At 29.6% G+C, this 20,842-nt stretch overlaps 2 protein-coding genes across 2 annotated transcripts in view; one reads left to right on the forward strand and one right to left on the reverse strand.

Annotated features, from left to right (window-relative positions):
- Window positions 1-7,071: 7,071 nt before the first annotated feature.
- On the reverse strand, window positions 7,072-19,782 carry LOC129975062 (alpha-tocopherol transfer protein-like). Its single transcript, XM_056087943.1, has 6 exons — window positions 19,766-19,782; window positions 18,907-19,096; window positions 17,467-17,712; window positions 12,858-13,048; window positions 10,348-10,458; window positions 7,072-7,492 (listed from the first exon to the last, which is right to left on the reverse strand). The coding sequence occupies exons 2-6, from the start codon at window positions 19,052-19,054 to the stop codon at window positions 7,325-7,327; spliced, it is 864 nt and encodes a 287-aa protein (XP_055943918.1). The 5' UTR covers window positions 19,055-19,096; window positions 19,766-19,782; the 3' UTR covers window positions 7,072-7,324.
- Window positions 17,605-20,842, forward strand: part of LOC129975061 (stearoyl-CoA desaturase-like) — a 98,730-nt gene continuing 95,492 nt past the window's right edge. Inside the window, exon 1 of the mRNA XM_056087942.1 lies at window positions 17,605-17,735. Within this exon, the coding sequence (XP_055943917.1) occupies window positions 17,693-17,735 (43 nt within the window). The 5' untranslated portion in view covers window positions 17,605-17,692. The remainder of the gene's footprint in view (window positions 17,736-20,842) is intronic.

Below are 20,842 nucleotides of genomic sequence, written 5' to 3' on the forward strand. Positions count from 1 at the left end.
GATGATATTATGGATCATATACGATTATATAAGAGAAATCCTTTTAAGCATGTAAAGAATAGTGGCACAGAAATAAAGTTTCAAGAAAAGGTTGGAGTTTAGGTTCACACGCAATGGTTAGACAGATGTGGCTGAGAGTCGAATATGCGTTAATCAATGTCATATAGAATGCTTAGTTCACCCTCACTGGTTGGAGTCATTGAATATTTGGCCGCCCAATTCTTTTCCGCCCAATCATGCGAAATATTTGTAGTTATTGTTAATATGAATGGCATTTATCGCGGTCAATTTATATGTAAATCAAATTAAATCCCGTTTCATGTTACATTGTTAAAAATTCAAGCTCATTCATTGTAAATCATTGTCAACAATTCATTAAGTATTGGCTAACAATGACTAAAAGTGCTGTTTAGAACTAATAAATTTAACTATAAAACTATACAATAGAACTATGAAATTGAATTCTTCTTCAATTTTTTTATAAAATAATTCATGTTAGCTATTCCATCTATGCATTTTAAGCAAGTTTAAGAATTAAAAATAAAGAACATGTTTTATATTGCTTGTGGTAATGAATTCTGTGTACAATTGAAGAAAAAAAAAGGAGGGAAAACCAAGGATGAATTTTTTTTCATTTTGATTGACGAAAATGATTAATGAGTATCTACTTATAAGTAATAATTCATCTTGAAGCTTTCACTTTATGTGAAAGGTTTATAAATTGGCTAATTTCTATATTATTATGATTATGCTCGAAATTCTATTTTTTCTTCAGTTAACTGACCAATGGTAAAAAACGTTTTAGCATTTGATTATATATATATATATATATATATATATATATATATATATATACAAAAGTATTAGAATCAAGTTAATAGGAAAAACAAAAACCAAATAAAAATTAAACCAAAAAAGTTATTAAAAAATATTAAAAAAGAATCCGGCCTGAAGACTTTTTCAAGGGTCACCCTCAGGCAGGGATTCAAATAAAGGGATTTTTTCTGTGAGGACATACAGACATTAAGTCTAATAATGATTCCTCGTGACCCGAAAATCCCCCGAAATTATGCTCAAGAGATATACCATTTTAACAGAAAGGAAATACAAAATAACAAATTAGAAAAAAACCACAAAGTAAAAATACAATAAAAACAATAACAATAAAAACAAAAACAGCATTAAAATTAAAATTAAAATTAAAAACGAAAAGGCCAAGACATACCATCCAACAGTGAACGAAACTTTAAACAATCGATTGTGATTTCCTGTTTTTGAAAGTTAACGGTAAATTATGTAAACAGAGGTAGGCACCCAGCGCCATCTATTGAGTGATCCAATATGCAAGTAAATTTCTATTTTTATTTAAGCCAAAAGATTAATCCCAAACCATACCTTGTTTAATTAAAAAATTGACATTACAGTAATTTCTAGGAAAATCATTTTTAATTAAATTTTTAAGGAGGATATTTGATGCTTCAATATAAGAATTTTTATTATTGCAAACCCTTTTGATCCTGTTAACTTGTGAGAAAATAAGATTTTTGAAAATTTTAGAGTTTAGATTGGAATGGTAGTTACATAGTTTTGTTATTTTAAAGTTGAAATCATCCCTTTTATCGTATATACCAACTATTGTTTTATCATTAGCAATTTCGATTTTTAAATCTAGAAAGGTAGCCTCAAGTTGATTTATATTTGTATCTTTTAGAATTAAATCTTTTGGATAGCAATTAGTAATAATATTAGTATTGTCGAAGTTAATCAAAAGTAGGTCATCAATATATCTCCACCCGTTTATTAAATTATATTTAATTATTTTTTTCTCATAGTAATGCAGGAAAATATTAGCTAAAGCACTTGAGAAAGCTGTCCCCATTGGAATGCCCTTGACTTGTTTATAAAAATTAATACCATTAAACACGTAATTTTCAGTAATATTAAAATTACATAACTCAAGCCAGTTATTTTTAGGAATGATATTTTCATTTAAATATTCGTCATAAATAAAAGTGCAGACCTTTATTAATTTTTCATGAGGTAGATTAGTGTATAAATTTTCGAAATCAAAAGTATTAAGTTTATTAATGTTGTTATCTTTAAGAAAATCCAATACTTCTTTGTTACTAGAAATAATAAAGTTGTCTTCATTTTTTATTTTGTCCAGGATAATTTTTAAGTATTTAAAGAAATGTTTACCCGTATAGTAATTATAACTACCAGTGCTACAGGTTACGAATCTGAATTTTAATGGATTTTTATGAAATTTAACTGTTGGGAATAAATAAGGATAGTTAAGAGAGCAAGTCTTAGTTTTGGTTTTTTTTGCGAAAGCTAGCATTCTTTTATCTAATTCCTTTTTCCCGGTGTTCTTTAACATATAAGTTGCATTAGAGTTATATTCATTAATTAAAAGTTCTTTATAATAATATTTACAAATTAAACAGAAATTATTTGCTGATTTATCTATTACTGTAATAACAATTTTTTTTTTTTTTATTTCATTTTTTAATGTTTTACTAAAATAAATCCCACGTTCTTTAGATCTGTCAAAATCAGTATTCAATTTTATTTTAATTTCCTTTAAAATTCTCACTTTCCATTCCCCGAAACCTTCCGCAGGCCAGTGGTATTTTCTAGATAATTTGGCAATAAAAACATCCAAATCATTACCAATAGAAATCAAAGTTTTGTTATGGTTTATTTTTTCTCTTAATCTAAATTTTGTTCCTCTTCCCATCAATTATATATATATATATATATATATATATATATATATATATATATATATATATATATATATATATATATATATATATATATATATATATATATATATATATATATATATATATATATATATATATATATATATATATATATATATATACTGGTGTGCAAAACTTAAGCAACAATGTAATATTTAAGCAGGTAGCCATGAAATTGCAAAAAAGGGGTTATTGCGATCAGTACAATGAACACAATTCAGTAGAAAGGTGATGATATGCAAATGTCAGGAACAAAACGTCATAACGTTTTGTTCCTGACATTTGCGAACACAACCTTGAAATTAATTACTTGGTTTTGCCGATTATCTATATATAAAAAATTAAAAATCCATTTCCTTCTTTATTTCTATTTTGAATATTTGAATGAGAATTGAAAAATGAGCAATTGAATATTTTACTTTTTTCAGCTATATCATTTTATGTAAGAGCGACGTGAGTGTACCCAAAACGAGTGCGGTTGGTGCGCGCAACTCAAGACTACAAGGAAAGAGAAAACGGAGGCGCAATTAAAGACATTCGCTGCAAGTGCAAGTGAGTTCTTTGTTAAAATATGGCTAGCAGAAACCACCTGGACGACTTCACACGCAGAAAAAGAATAGGAAAGCTGAAGGAGAAGCGTGGTTGACCAATGTAGCTAAAAAGTTCAGAATCAACAAAAGTGTCATTTCATGCGCTTGGAAAGCCTTCCAAACCAAAGGCACAGTTTGTTAGAAATTTTGGGGCCCTCCAGGGAATGGCCTTCCTAGGAAAACAACTGCCGTTGATGACAGATATATCGTCCTGCAGGCGAAAAGAGCCCGATACCAGTCAGCAAGCACCACTTCTTAGCAACTGTGTACAGCAACAGGGTGACAAGTGTCACGGTTTATTGTATCCAGACACCTTCACAAAGGTGGCCTACGTCCTGAATGCTGCATCCTTTTGAAAGTTGGCCATCGGGAGCACCGTTTAGAGTGGTGTAAGGAGCACAGAAACTGGACATCTCAGTAATGGAGTCATGTCCTCTTTACGGATGAGAGTCGTTCCAATGCCACAAATGATTCTCAAGGCCAATTGATTTAGAGAGAGGTCTGGACGTGGTTTCATCCCAGTAACATCACAGAAAGAGACAGCTATGGTGGTCCTGGAGTTAACGTCGGGGAGGCAATATGCTGAACGAGAGGAATTAGCTCCATATTTTCGACAGAGGTTCTGTTACCGGAAATTAATATTATAAGGAAGTGAGTCTTCCCCATGTGCGTCTGTTCTGAGGTGCTATTGGAGCAGACTTCTTTTTTATGGATAACAATGCATGGCCACACCGCATTGCTGATGTTCAGCAGTTACTGGAAAGTGAAAATATCACTCGAATGGATTGGCCAGCATTCTCTCCTGATTTAAATCCCATAGAACACATGTGGGATGCTTTGGGCAGACGCCTTGGAGCACGATTACATCCTTCGGGGAACACTCAACAACTGAAACAGATACTGATTGAGGAATGGGCATTCTTATCTCTCTTCGACAATCTGGTGCTGATTATGGAGAGACAGTGCACAGCAACCATTGCAAAAAGGGGAAGGCATATCCAATACTAAGGAACATCTGCTTGTTTTTTCTTTCTCTTGGGCAGCGTAACGATACTATGAGTTCAATAAAGCCTTTTTTGTTTGATTCTATACTTACGCATTGTATTCATTTTTCGCAATTATGTTTTCGTCATCATTTAAGTACAAACTGCTGTCTCTCATTTCTGAATTTCATGTTTCTCAGATGATTCCTCGTGGAGTAATGGCATGAAAAGCACCTGTTGCTTAAATTTTGCACACCAGTGTATATGCATTAATATTTTTAATGTTTATTTATACTTTCAAGATGTATTTTTCTCAGTACAGTTGCATTTTGATATGCTATTGCAACTATTTCAGGTTTTTCCAAATTTCATTTCGGATTTCATTTGGGAAATCGGTTCAGTGTTCACATTGGGAAATCAAACGCGACTATAAGGCACAGAAGGGGGGCTGCGTGTGAATATCGCAATTAAACAAAACTAGATCATGTATCAGTTAGTAGTGGCGCACGCACTGCAAACTTTTCACGTGAATGCACTCATAGACTCCTACAATCCGCTCCAACTCATGGAATTACAACCAAGGATAAATCATTATTATATTTACTTTTAGATGTGATACATACAGGGAAAATAAAAAAAAAAAGTAATTTAGAAGGCGTTAGAAAGTAAACTATAAGAAGTCTCATACTTATTTGAGAAGCTATTAAATCCTGTTCTGCTATTTAAAATTCGAGAGAAGAGCAACAAAAATATATTATTTAATTTAATACTTTATTCTTTGAAACTTAATCATCTTTTTTTATGTTGATTTGTATTAAATCTTCATTTTTATCTCACAATTATTTTCGTGATTATTGATTATTCTGAAATCGTATGATGTTGGGAAAGAAAAGAAATAGTATTCCAACCATAAATTCACAGGTTTCTTTCTCTGCGGCATCCCTAGGTATCCTTTTGATGTTATACACTCATCAGAATATCGATAAACATATTTAAAATATTGCACAATTACTTTGTATTAACTAATACGGAGAGAGGAGCATGAAACATTCTGATTTGTAATTTCGATAAATAATTATTTTTCTTTCTTAACAGAATTCAGCAATATAATTTATTTCAGTATTTATATTCTAATTTCAAACTATGAATATTAATTTTAAATAATTTAATTATCAAATAATGCGACTAATAAGTTATAAAAACCAGGAAGAAAGTATTCTGTCAAAGTCGATGTCGACGCTTATTTCTTAACCCTAACCGCTATTAAATAATTCTTAGAGCTTTACCATATTAACGATGTTAAAGCATATGTACTGAAACAATATAAAATTGCTCATACAGGAAAAAAATTATTTTATCGCTAACAAAACTTCAATGGCAGCCAAGTTTAAAAATTAGGTTCATTTCAATGTCCAATCATCCTCATTATATTCGCTAGAATTTGATTGTTTCATTCAGGCAAAAAAAATTTCATTGCCGAAAAATTATTTTACTAGAAATAAATTATTACATTTCTAAAATGCATTATGAATACACTGAGAAGCTAGAGATGTCGTCAGTCTATTATAAACTTTAAAACAGGAGGAAAACACTGTGATGTGTTTATTTAATTCTGCTGTTTCCTTTAATAAATTGTCTTACAAAAATATAAAAATAACTTTGCTTTAAACAACAAGTTGGTCTTCAGCGTTTTAATATTATTTTCAAACTAAGATAAATCAAACCAATTTTTGCATTGTCTGCTCAATATTCATCGATTAAGAAAGTTGTAAAATTTTTCTTATCATATTCGCAAATTTTTAAAAATTTTTTAAGGAGTGCAATTGTTTGTAATTACTCATATTTAAGCATGTTTTACACATCTTATAAAATTATAATCAGATGATTTTAAGTAGTTATTATAGTAACCTTTTAATAATTTAAATTAATTTTTGTATACATTGATTTGTTTGTTTAAAACAGGAACTATTGTTAACATCGTTATTATCTAATTATTTGAATATCTCCATTTTAAAATAATTGAATGGAGTATTTTTGAAAATAAATTAAAATAATTGAATGGAAATATTTGAATATCTCCATTTATCTATATTTTGAAAGCCATTTAAACAACGCATATAAACTTAAAGAGACTCATTTTAATTCATTTTAAACTAGCATATATTAGCATCCATTTTTATTAACCTATTTATTTAATTTCTGATGTACTTTTTTTTCAGAAGGAAAATATAATATGTCTTGAACATTTTTCAGTTTTTTAAAAATTTTCCATGTGCATTGTCAATGTGTTGAATGAAAATGCAAAAATCATGATAGTTTTAGCATGGTATTCAGTTGAATTATTTAGAATTTTAAAACTGTACTTAATTGTAAGTAAATGTCATTTATGATATATAAACTGTTTTTTAATTCATCATCATTATCAAGCTTTCAAATATTTCATTTCGATCAAAATTACAGGAAAGTCAAAGTATTATTGTCTAATTTATGTAATTGAACAAAACTTGAAATGATGAAGAAAAATAAGGTTAACAAAAAATAACTGTTCAAAACACTGTTTTATTAGCCTACTAAACTATAAGATCTTTTCATTCTAATTATTTTCAACGTGTTAGATTCTTATTTATAATTATTATTGCAAATAAGGCCTGGAAATCATTTTTTCTCAAATTATTTATTGGACGTCGAACAGTACAGAAGTGTACAAAATTTGAAACTTTGACAAGCATGATGCAATTAATAATTCAATTACAGGTATCATCTTTAGAAACATGAAACAATTTAAGTTGAACAAAAGACTTTTAGAGAATTGTATTAGAGATTGTTATCACCTTAATTTTTCAAGTTTATGAAAATTTAAAAATATTATACTTTACAGGATCATATATACTGAACTTATGAATAAATGGTTATATACAGCAATTTTTTTCATTTGATACACAACAAATTGGAGTTAACACTCAAACAATAATTGAATTAAAAATTAAAAATAATTTGGCAATCCTCCATGCGGATAATTTTCAAATTCTTCGTTCAGCTTCTGCATAAGTTCTGAATCGTGGTGGTTGTCCAGGCTTCCTCCGTATTGAGTAGGAATTGTGGAGCTGGGAAAGTAATTCAATAGATCCTCAGGGTTGGAATGGAAGAATATCTGCAGGAACATGTCGAAATATAACTATAAAATAATAAGTTGAAAAAATATTGAAGAATATAGACAGTACTTAAATGAACCAGTACATCCCCTCATAACGACGGAATACAAGTTTCATCGTGTCGCATTGAAGCGTGCATGGCAAAAATGGGCTTTTATCAATGTGTTGCCATCATGTTGATAAAAGCTCAAATTGAAAAATAAATCAAATAATTAAACAAATAAAAATATAGTTTCCAACACGTGTCTGTATGAAATGAAATATGAATTTTTCTAAAAAATAAATGCAAAGAAAAGATTTCTATGTCTTTTACAATATCTGCATTATTAATTCAATAAATCAGCTTTATTTAAGATGACCATGGTTTGATATATATCCTTTCAATTCAAGGCACAACGGCTAATTTGTAAACTGTTAATAATAGAAATACATGTATTAGAATTATCTAAATGAAGTAAATAATTAAATCGTATGTTACTTGATTCAATAAGTGCTTTAAGAAATGCAGAATGTTTAGCTTTATCTAGATCATCCGCTTTGTGAATCATATTTATCAAAATACTCTTGAGACAACAGCATTTTAAATAAAAAGAGTTGCATTCCATTGAAATAATCAGTCACTGAAATTGATTGATTTGTGAAAATTTGAATATCACTATTCAATAAAAACGAGTGATTTTAGACCACTTCATCGACCGACTCAAAGATGATACCCCAATTACCGTCTAGGGTTTCTCAAGACTGATTGGTCTAAGATTATGAAAATGTTAATTATTCTAATCTATTCTATTCAAAACCTCATAAATCGATCTGATTTTATTGCAGAAGATATAACCGTTCATTTATTTATTAAAAAGTTGAAGTGTCAAGAATATTTCTCAAAATATGATTCCCTATGATCAAAGGAGTGTATAAAATTTAGAATTTTTTTTGAAGTATATTTATAGACCTAAACAAAATAAAATATTGTTATTCACGTCATTTAAATTCTTTTGAAAGTAAAATTAAAAACTAAATTTTATAATGAATCTGTGAATTTTTGTTGAATAATTATTGAGACATTATATAAGTTATGAAAGATATTCTATAGAGTCATAAGATTTAAATGCTGAATGACTCTGGTTTTAATACTCGTATTTTTTTTTTAAAAAATGTTTTGTTTCAGTAAAAATGCTTTTTATATTAATTGCAATTTAATCATTTCCACTTTAATTTAAAACAGAAATTTTACGTGAGCAGACAGAAAATTAGAGAGATAATGCATTATGGCTTAAGGCCTTTATAATAGTATGAGTGAATAGTATGACTATCAAAGTTTGCAGTTTAAAATTTTTTTGATGAAGAAGTTATTAAAAGACAAGTTACATAAAATATTTAATTAAATATTTTTACAAGCGTTAAGATTGGCGAACCCGCTGTTCGCTAAAGGCGGCTAGTAATTAATAAAAATACATTGATCATAATATAGAGTAATGCGTCTAATTTTCATTGAATTACCCGAATGAAGCCTTATCGATTACAGAATATCAATACATAGGATGATTAAAAATTAATTGCTTTTCAAAACTTTTCTGATATTTATGCTTGCAACTCAATGCGTTTAATGATTAGAAGATGAAAAATCGAAGTCCATTATATATTAAAGCAGAATCCAAAGACCTGATCACGTTTCTATAAATGGAATTCGTACAAGATTGTAATGTTTATTAAATAGAGGATAGGAATTAAGTTATGTGAGCCAATAAATACAATATTGGTAACAGTAAGTAAATGGGGGTGCAAGAATTTGATTGCAACAACACTAGGGAATGATTTCTTTTTGCATTGGTACAGTTTTTCAAGATATTCGTTCTTGAAGATGGTTAGTTAGATAGCTAAACCTCCAACTGTGCATTCCGTGATTTCCACGGATTAGCAATCAGTCCATTTTCTGTTGCGTTTTCGCAGTTTAGAGTGTTTATTTTTACGCTTACAGTTGTATTATATTACTATCGTGTAACATATAGTATCAGTTCACTTTCTTTGAAAAATATTTGAATTTATTTGCAATAGTGAATTTTAAAGAATTACACAGCCAGAGGTTAAATAATTTGGGGAACATTTTCTATTATATACTACGACCATTGACACGGTAGTAGCTAGTCCTCCTCTTTAGATACTTTATATAAATACCATTGATTGTAAATTGCATTCGATTATGCTAATGGTGTATTGCATTTGGGATAGTTTTCCCATTTTTAACACTATTTTTCATTGTTTTAATAATTTTTTCTCACTTAATCCTAATTTTGTATATAATTTTCTTCCGGATCATAAAAAAAATTATTTGTTTTATCTGTGTAGCTTTCACAATAACAAGATCGTAAACCCATTGTCTGTTTGCAGTATGACGTTAAAAGAGTCATCTGATATTAAGTATGTAACACGCATCCACAGACTTTGTTGAAAACTGCTCTTCATCATCCATGGTCCCAGAATACTCTAACAATGTAAATAAATCTCGTAGAGCTCATAGAAAATAGGTTCGAGACTATATTGAAGGCGAAAGATTGCCCAAAGTAATGCTAATGAGATGAGCATATTAAATTGCATATTCAGTGTATACTAGTATAATATTTGCTTATAACAAATATATGTTACAAATAAAGAATAAAGAAGAGAAGTAGCAACTTCAAAAGCGGAAAATACAGTATTTTTTTTTTAAAGTTTGCTTGAATTTTTGCAGAACGTAAGATATATGGAATAAACCTACCTGCTGAACTATTGTAAGTTGAAAACATGCAACTTACTAACTGTTTACATAAATTAAATTGAATTTAATATATATACAAAATATTATTCGTTTCATACTTACTCTTTTCCTCATCTTTTCCGATAGAAAAGGTTTCAGCACGGCCCACACAGCCGTCAGAATCACAGATTTATTAACGCAATGGATTTCTTTGTAACGTCCAGGAACGCAATTCTATAAAGATTAAAATATTAACGATGCGTTTTGGGTTAAAAGAGATTAAATATCCACAGCAATTCAAATTTCAGCTTGCAAACGCAGATACTAGATAGAAGCACACTGAAATATATAACACGAAATATCATTCGGAGAAGCTAGAAAGTACAGAAATAACGAGCCAATAATGGATAAAAGTTCTGCATTTGCGATATTAGGCACATGGAGCTACATACACTTGTACGTAAACATTCATAAGTATGCATAACTTCATATAGGTGGTCCATAGATTATCAAACTCTATTCAAACATATGCAGGATACTGTTTTATACTTCATACATTAAAATCTCTATTACTAAAAATTAAAAAACTTACATTCATAAGTATGCATAACTTCATATATGTGGTCCATAGATTATCAAACTCTATTAAAACATATGCAGGATACTGTTTTATACTTCATACATTAAAATCTCTATTACTAAAAATTAAAAAACTTACATTTTCTGATATTATTAAATTTAACAAGCAAGCTCGGATAAAAATATTTTAAAGACAACGAATATTTTCTATATTCTTTATAGAAAACCCCAATTTTCCCAATTTTGGGAGTAAAATATGCTTGCCAATTCACAAAAACAGGGCCTGCCATCAAATTGTGACTTAGATCTGGCTAAAAAAGAACATCATATAGAAGAATCAAAGCAATATATCAGTTAGTTTTAAGATATATTCTAACAGTAGTAACAGTTTTTATAGTAAATACTAAACCTTTAATCGCTGCAAATATTTCAATATTGTATATAAGTCACAAAAATATCAGTTATCGAAAATTTGTATCTGAAGTGTTGTCTAAAATTTAATAGACTTAATTACTTATTCTTGAATTAAGCCATCCTCAAACTAGGAATCTATCTTTTGCAATTAAATTTATCTCTCTTGTTATTGCTCATATTAATTTTAACTTGATCATTCAGAACTGCATGATTGGGTTTTCCAGTATTTGTATTCTGGTCGTGGGTGTTCCAATTCTTATTTAAATTTCTCTTTTCAGGTAAAGTCTCATCCAGTTTGCTTTCTGTAGCGGCACAGTCAAGATCACTTTGCCAACCTTTCATTCTGGATTCTTCATCAATATGTTCTTTCTCAAAATTGTCGCAAATAAAAATAAACTGTTTATTCTCCGTCGTTCAATGACAAATAATTTGGGCAATCACTACCCTGAAAACTCCATTAGAAGACAATAAACTGGAAAGATTGTGCTCCGGCATCCTTAAAAGGCATATATGAGTAAATCCATAGATGAATAGGCCTAGATCCTTAATAGTCCTTAATCCATAGATCCTTTAAGAGCATATATTAGCTTGCATAGATCAGCTGCACAGTGTTCTATACTTTTCTATTCATTGACACGGTGTGAAAAAGATTGACCCATCAGTGTCTCAGCTCTTACAAGGGATTTCGGACGAAAATGAGGTTTTAGATTTTCCAGGTTTACTTCCCGATTACTATATTGGCAATCAAACTGCAATTCGAATTTTTCATTTTTAAATAAGTTATTCTTTTAGACGATCTATTCTACCTTAAATGTCTCTTTTAAGTAAGTACATAAATATTCCTTTTAAGTGAAATACTCCTTTTTTCCAAATTGCAAGCTCAGTGGGACCTTGAAACTAACAATAAACTGCATGCTATTAAACCTCTTTCGCAATTGTGGTCGACATTACCGAATCGAAAGCAGACACAGCATTAACCCGTTTACCCATTGGGCATACTAGATTCAGCCATCTCCACTTATTGCTACGTGAACAACCACCTCTGTGTTTTCAAAGCTCCTATCGAATATCTATCTAACATATAATGTCAGAATGCCCAAATTACAATGCTCAGCGTTTGCTATTTTTTCAAAATGCAAACACTCCAGTACCTTTCTTACTTGGTAAAAGACACCACATGCTCAAAGTTTTGCATTTTTAAAGTCTATCAAATTTTATGTATTCATTTAAAGTTGTTTGTTTTTAAGAACTTTTGTACACTATCCGTTTTTGATTATTGAACATTGATATAATTTTAACCCTCGTTTGGCACAGCATAGTCAAAATCTTGGCTCTTGCACCCGAAAAATCCAAACAAACCTAACCTTAAGTAAATGCAGATTCCGTATCTTGAGATATGTTCCACCATTCCTATTCTATTATTATAATGTTAATATCCTTATAACGAAAAATTAGAATTAGTTTTGTCAAGCTTTTCGATTGCATTATATCCCATTCGATCCATGTTCAACTGAAAACGAGCTTTTCATTTGGATTCGATTACTAAAAATGTCATCGTGGATTGCAGCATGAGACAATACAGAATTCAACAGAATAACAACAATAACTTAAAAAAGCTATAGAAAATTGAATATACTCACAAAAGCAGCGTTGTAATATATATTAATATTCTGTGGAGTGCAGTATCTAAAACGCTTGTTTGTATCCTTAAAGTCGTAAATAATTTTAAATCCACTGATTTGTGTCATTGGGCATCGAAGTGGTAGGAGAAATGAAGACAAAACTATTGTTTTGAAATGCTCTAATGAAAGTTCATTAGGGTTCCATTTTCCTAAAATCAGAAATTGATTTTCAAATTGTTGAAAAAGGTTTTTTTTTTTTTTTTTTTTTTTAAAGTTAAGATAACATATTAGTTTTTGTTTGTTACAAAACTTTATGAAAAGATTTAGTACTTCAGCAGAATGAAACAAAAAAGTAGAGTTTCAAATTAAATGCAAGTAACGTCATTTGTCTCGCACTTTTGGTGGAATTTCGAAATCTGATAAGTCGACAGTGTCATTTAGTTTGGTTTTAATGCTTACTTTAAGTCTTGTTTTGTTACAGGATACCAAAGAACGAAACACAATCTCATTTTACTAACAGTCAGGATTGTTAGCTGCTTCTGTATAAATGTATTAAAATTAATTATTATGGTAAAATTTTCTGGATATTTACTGAGATTACAATTTCAAGTAATTCTATTTAATCTGAAATTAATCACCTTTAATTCTGTCATCCAGAAAATAATAAAATAATTACTTTTAATCTAAAAAAATCACCAGCTTGTAACGCTAATTTGTCTTACCAACCTAATCACGTTTATAGGCTTAAGAAGAGAACACTTTTGAACAATAGCACTTTATTTAAAGTAAACCGAAGACCCCGGTTACCACAAATCAAGCTCTTATATATACATGTAGAATGTTCTAGAACATTCCTAGAACTAACTGAAGAGGAAATGACGTGCAAAGATTCTGAGGAAATTATAATAATTGAATATTCCAGAAACTTCTGGAAGAACTGAAAGGAAAATAAATTAATAAATAACAAATTTTTTCCCCGAGGATCGAACCAGCAATCTCTTTGCCCGCAGTCCGATGTCTTATCAACGAGCCACGGAGACATGTGGCTAGCTTCGTTGCAATATTATTAAAAAAAATCTGTTGCTCAATGTGTCAGACGTTGCATTTAAATAATTTTATAACCTTATGATAGTTAGAACTAGTATCATGAAGCTGTCAAAAATTTAATTAAGTCATAAAGTTGTTATCTTTATATTTAAAAAAAAGCTATTACATTGTATTTTATAAATAAAAAATTACCTACATTCCACTCGAGTGCAAACCAATCAAACAAAACCGAATAGTAATCGAAATCAATTAATTTCCTTGTATAGATATCTGATTCCCTTTCACCCAAATTACTGCTCTAATAAATAGGAAAAGAATAAAGAAATGTTTTTTATTAAATGAAGAATCATAAATTCTTTTATAAAGTTATGCACCGTTTGAAATGGTTTCTGTTAGAATTTTTATTTAATATTATCCAAAGTATTCCTTCAAAGATTTGTCAAGGCTTCCACAACGAAATGAAAAAATTGTTAAGTCCAAGACAACATCAAAGAAAAAAAATAGTTCTTGACATAGGACAAAAAAAAACAAGTGAATATATACATATTCCATAATTATTTGATGCATAAGTGTTTAATACTAGGGCAGTGCATATTGTTTTAACATTTCTGAATCTGTTTACATAACAGGTGGAATAATGAAACATGGGTAGATGAAATATTTCCAATTTAAGGTACTCGACTAAGTTGTAAAGATGGTTTTTCCAGATTTTTTTTTTTTTTGTGTGTGTGTGTGTGTGTGTGATCTGAAAATAAATTCCAAACTTCGTAGATTCTAAAACAGACTTTGTTTTTAATATATGTAAGATAGAACTATGTATACAGTAGTTTCGAAACTACACAAGAAAAAAGTGAAATCGGAAGCAGTGTTATTTTTAAACGAAAATGGGTGATTTATTTTATTTTTACCATAAAATTCCCTAAAATAATATTTGATATGGTTATATTCCCTCTCTATCTTCTCGGCCGTAGTTTGCTTATTTCTGGCATTTCTGTTTTAAAAAAAAGCATGAGAACTACATTTGTTTCCAGCGCATTTGGATGAACTAATTTACAAGTAGAATATTTCAACACATTTTCTTAAAAATGAATATTTCACAGTGATTGATTCCTGGAAAACATGTTATCTCAAAATCAATTCAATAAAATTTCATGAAATTTGGTATGCATCCAGAATATTTGAAGGTATGACAGATCGCGGATTTCGACATATTTTATATGCTTCATTTAAGCATGTTTTACAAATACTTTAAGTTCAAAACATAGACAACTTTTGATTAAAAAAAACATTAACGGCAATTTCAAGTGCTCATAAATTTTTTATTTATTAAAATAATTTTTATCATATGATCTATTAGATTTTACGTATTTTAAGCTATATATGGTTGAAATAAAAATTAAATATTTCTATTGGTTTTATTCAGCTTATTTTGTTTTTCCTAACATGGAAAATTTTGGTAAGTCCTTTCCAGTCTGTTTTAACTATTTGGTACAATTAAAAAGTTTTAGTTATATTATTTTTTAAATATTCATCTCCGAATTAGTCGGATACCTTAAATTCAGAAGAAATTAATAAATGATAATTACAAATAATAATAATGATAATTCACAAGAAATTAATAAAGAAAGAAATGACTTGGGCGCACTTAATTTATTATAAATTTTTATAATGATTTGCAATTTTCAGCAATGGTTTTGTTTAATATAAACAGAACTTAAACTCAATTTTTTTTAAAAAGGAGGCAAGTTTAGGAAAAATAATGATAGAATATAAAGAATTAGTTAAAGGTTTCAAATGTTTAGGCATTTGATACTTCACTTTTTCGATTAAATCATGCAAATTTGCTGAATAAAATCAGTGAAAGTGTCGAGAAGGCCGCTTCCGCTGGTTTAAACTGCTTCTAAAAGAATTTTGTAATATATATTATTGCAAAAACCAAACAAAAGGCAAGTATTATCTATGATGTTGTTGTCGAATTCAACGCTTCAAATCTTCCTATAAATGCACACGATATTTATTTCATATCATTAATTCCCATCTCATGTGAGTTAGCATCGCATTTACAGAGAAAGTAAAACATAAAGGTGGTCGCCGGCTGTTTTTAATTTTGTAATGTGTATCGAATTTCAACTCTAATATTTATGGAAATAAAGAAAATAACGTAGCAAAACTAATTGTTATATACTTAATTTACTAGAATATTTAATTTATACATATGCAAATTTCTCATCTCTATATATTTCAATTACAGAAAGGGACAATTATAGAATAGAGAGCATCATGGTTTGAGCATAGATTTTTTTAGATTTTCTCAAATATCTTGACCCTCTATTGATGATCTATGAGGGGAAGAGTGCATCAAAATGTCATTTTTGTTTTATTTGCAAGAATATATATTGATAACTTTAAAGTAATACATGATCTTATTCATTTTCATAATGTCATTTTCGTCGAAAATTATCTTAAATATCATCATTAAAAGATATTATACGATCATATATCGGGTTTTTAAGATTAGTTTGGTAAGTGTCGACGTCCTGGCACAGAGTTAGCGCGTCTTTCCCGTGATCTGAGCGTCCCGGGTTCGCGTCATGGTTTGGGCATGGTTGTTCTTCGTCTATCTGTGAGATGTGTGAATGTGCCCCCCCCCATCTGTAAAGAGGGATTGTGCAAGCAAGTGTGACGCATGAAGTAGCTAAGACGTACGTTTGGCCCTAGTTGGCGATACTGAAAGAACACGCGACGCTCACTTGGCTTAAATCACTGACAGGTAAATGTCAGCGTTCTTGTAAAATGCCATAAGTCACAACAACAACTGTGGTAAGTCATAGACTGATTTTTCGACCCACCCGAAGGTACACGGATAAAAACTGAATGACCGGACTGCCGCAACAGCAACATTGGCGGTAACTGTGGTTGAGTCCTAAGAACCGTCACCGACCACGGTACAACCCTTCTCTAAGGAGGTACGTGCCGGCATCGATGGGAGGAGCCATATCCCCACCTTTTCGTGTACCCACAGGAGTAGCGAGAGCCACCCACCAAGCCGAAAGCTTCTCTTCTTCAATTATGAGGTGTCGCCTGGGGGAGCATTACTTTGGTAGGCAACTCTCAACTCCGAGGTCTCATTCTGAAACCATAAAGGAGACTGAAGAAGATGTACTCCATTTGGAATATTTTTCTGCTTCTCATTTGAAAAACAATTCGATCAAACAGTGAAAAAATAAATTCTTTAGTGCTTTTTTTTTAATCGAATAGTAAATATCCGCTATTGATTAATGTTTACTCCTTCTTTGGCCCTATAAAGTTAATTTTTCAATATTTATAGTATCAATAAAGATTTGCGAGGCATTGCATTCATTGATCAGAAAGTTAACTCAAGGAAATAAGTGCTTTTCATAACATTTGGAGACTAATAGGAATTAATTAAAATAATTTTAAGACTTTCTCTTTGAACTTAACTTAAGAAGATCTTTTCTTAGAACTTTTTAGCTTATTTATTTTCTATTATAATAAAAAATTCGACTCACAAATTTAAACAAAAAAATTTAAATGCGGAAAACTGAAGAAAGTGACTTACTCAGTTCATGGAGAACAACTGCGCATCCATCGGGACACCTGTACGGGAGCACAGTAGTAAACCTGGTGGAAGGATTATCTTTGAAATGCACATCTGGGATGGTCTGGAATATGCTACTGTAAGTGTTTCGGAAGCTGAGGAAATTCCGCACAGCTTGAAAAGCCTTTGAAGAGTCGTATTTTCTGTACCTTAAAAACAGCTGCAGGAAATCCTCCTCGAATTCGATATGAGCCGCGAATTTGTCAGCTACATGAAAAGAGAAATAATATGTGAGTCCACATTCAATTAATATTCGTTTAACTAAGTATTGAATTGAATTTTCGTCCGCGTTGCTGAGCTAATTGCATCGATTTCTTTTAAAGTTCTATCCGTATTTTGTTCAAAATACATTAGTTTGGGATTCATATTGTTATGAATTTTGTGTAATTAGATGTCAATTTTGATGTAAACTTTGTAAATATTTGTAAATAGTTTAACTATATAAAAATTATTTGTAATGGAATGGCGCGTCAGTGAGAAAAGACTGTTCTAAGGAGATTTTCAACAGAAGATCGCCATATTTGACTAACTTGGCGATATAAGTGTGTTGGGGGCATAATGGGGTCGATAACGGTTTTTACTACACGCTAAAATGTACAATGGAAGCTTAGAAATAAAGATTTGTTCCTAGGGAACGTTAGAAAAATTTCATCTCACAGGAAACCGTCTTTTGGCATTGTCAAAAGATGATCTAATTTAGAATCTATTTTGCATAAGTTTACTCCGTTTCTGTCATCTTATGTTACTACTTCGCAAGTGAACTCATGAAATTTACTGTTTGCTGGAGTACTATTTTTCGGAGTAGCACATCTTATCTTTAGATCTTTTAAGTCAACAGTTCGAGTGCAAAGAACAATGCAAGTAAGATATCCTTTGAGGACGACAGCATTCGGAATTTATTGAAAATTATTTGGAAACTTTATTGTAAAAAGAAATATTGATGACAAAGAAAAACCTCATAATAATGTAAGAATATTGACAATTAAAATAACATGTACGTAATAATAGTAATGAAAAAGCACGTAGTACTTTAAGAGATAACAAATAAGAAATTGTTTATCTTAAGCACAAGAAAATATAAATAGTTTCAACATTCAGAACTGTTTTAAAATTCTTATTTTTCTGAAAATAGTTGAATAAAAAGAAATGACTTAAATTATATTTTATTAATAGTTATTAAAACAATGCCCACTCTTCGAAACAAAGAAAAAAATCAAAACAATCATGTAAAATGTTCGTTTTTAAGTAATTTAAATGTTAAGTAGTTAAATATTTTATCAGGAATATTTAAAGTTGTTGCAACTTGTGACTGAATATATTTCTGCCATTTTAAATGTGAATCGTACAAAAATTAAATATCACAATTCTGAAGGAAAAGAAAGTTTGAATATATTTGCATACCTGACAATAAATCTTTAAGTTTTTTCAGCTCCACTTGTCTTGTTTCTGGTGTTTCGTTGAACTCTTTCAAAGCCCTTTGTTGAAAACTATCTGGGAGATGGTCCATATGATACGGATAGCACTTTCGCTCACTCATTTCTTTTTGCATTTTGACGTCACACCTTCGATTCTGATGGGCACTTTTCTTTCTCTATTAGAGAAAGTAAATCATCTAAATAGTTTTTAATTAAATAATTTCATAGTGAAAAGTATTGAGGTAAATTATAAAATTTTGACGTTTAAAGACGGTAATTATAGTTTTTGATTATTTATTATCTTTTTTATATTTATTTTTATTCAATTTAGATATGTTCACGCCTTAAAAACAAATAGAATAGTTTGTTAAATCATTCTTCGCTTACATATGATTTTTTATTAAATAAACAAATGGATTCATTTAATTGATTCATTTGTCAAAATTTAACAAAATATTGTATCCGCATAAAGCACGTTTCTCTTATAATCGGCAAAAGAGATCAAATTCACCGCTGTTAATATTTACACGTGTATGGAAAACGTCACAGTGCTATCTTTAAAGGTTAAACGAAAAGAAACTGCATTTCTTCTTTCATTTTGTTCAATTTATAAATTTTAAAAAATAATAATTTTTGCATATATTTTATAATTAAACGGATAAAGTATATAATATATTACACAACTGAGTAGAAAAAAATCAAAAATATTAACTTCAAAAGCTTCTAAATAGCTATTAATCTAAATAAGAATTTGAATTTTAGTTTATATGTATTAAACTATATTTACCTGTTAACAAGAAATGCTTTAGTATACAAAAAATATATGCTTAAAAAACAAATCTTACTTTCTCTGAATTTCAAATCTGTTTACTACATTTAAAGAAACTGATTAAAATGTAATATTTTCAAAAGGAAATATAGTTTAAATATCAACTAAATCAATATCAATCCCCTCTCGAATCGCAATTGAACGTCATGTCTAAAGCCTTTAATAGTAACTGCGAAGGCGCTGTTATGTAAAGAAAATAAATGGGCGCATTTTAGATGACGTCTTTGAAGAAAAAAAGTTAAGCAGGAAACTTTGAATATGAAATAAAGTCAAATTGTACTTTCAGAGGAATAAAAACTTAATAAACCTGGAAGGAAATACTCACATTAGAGTAGATTTTGCAGATAAGGACAATCATTTTTTTTTTTTCGAAATGAATACACTATAAAGATTTCAAAAAAAGACACATCTGACAAGTCATTTTTGAACTCTGCGCTCGTAGACATCATTTCCATTGAAATAAATTTAATTTTAGCTCTCTAATATAATTTAATAATAATAATAATACTGTATTGAATAATGATTTTCCTGAATGTATTGTTTAAGTTATTCCAATGATCTATTAATTCAGTGTCCGAGGCCAAACAGTTCTTATCAGGTTGTTTCTTAAAAAAATGTTCATTTTTACAAAATAAGACTCATGAAAATGATGTAGGTTTTTTTTTTCTTTTTTACTTCTTACCAATGAATTTTAATATACTTCTTTCTATGAAATATAAAGTTTTATTTTTAAATAAATTTGATGCTCTAAAAACCATCTAGGACCAATTGTTAGCCTCCTATATTAATAGCATTCATTTAGTATTGTCTATGATCAATAAGGAAATACATCTTGTCACATGAAATAAAAAAAAATACAATTTTTAATTATATTTGCGTAATAAACATAGCGCATTCTGATTTGTTAACTATGCAAAACTGGCTCAAAATCAATCGATCAAAAGAATTAGAAAAGCCTGTCCAATTACCAAATTCGGTGGGTGTTGAATTTTATTTTTCGGTTCCTCTCAAAAAACGGCTGAGAGAGAGTGATCGTAAAAAGTATGTCTAGAGGTCATGAACTAAATATTGACAAATTGGGATAGTGATTCTG

The sequence above is a fragment of the Argiope bruennichi genome, chromosome 7 (assembly GCF_947563725.1).
Source record: "Argiope bruennichi chromosome 7, qqArgBrue1.1, whole genome shotgun sequence".
NCBI lineage: Eukaryota > Metazoa > Arthropoda > Arachnida > Araneae > Araneidae > Argiope > Argiope bruennichi.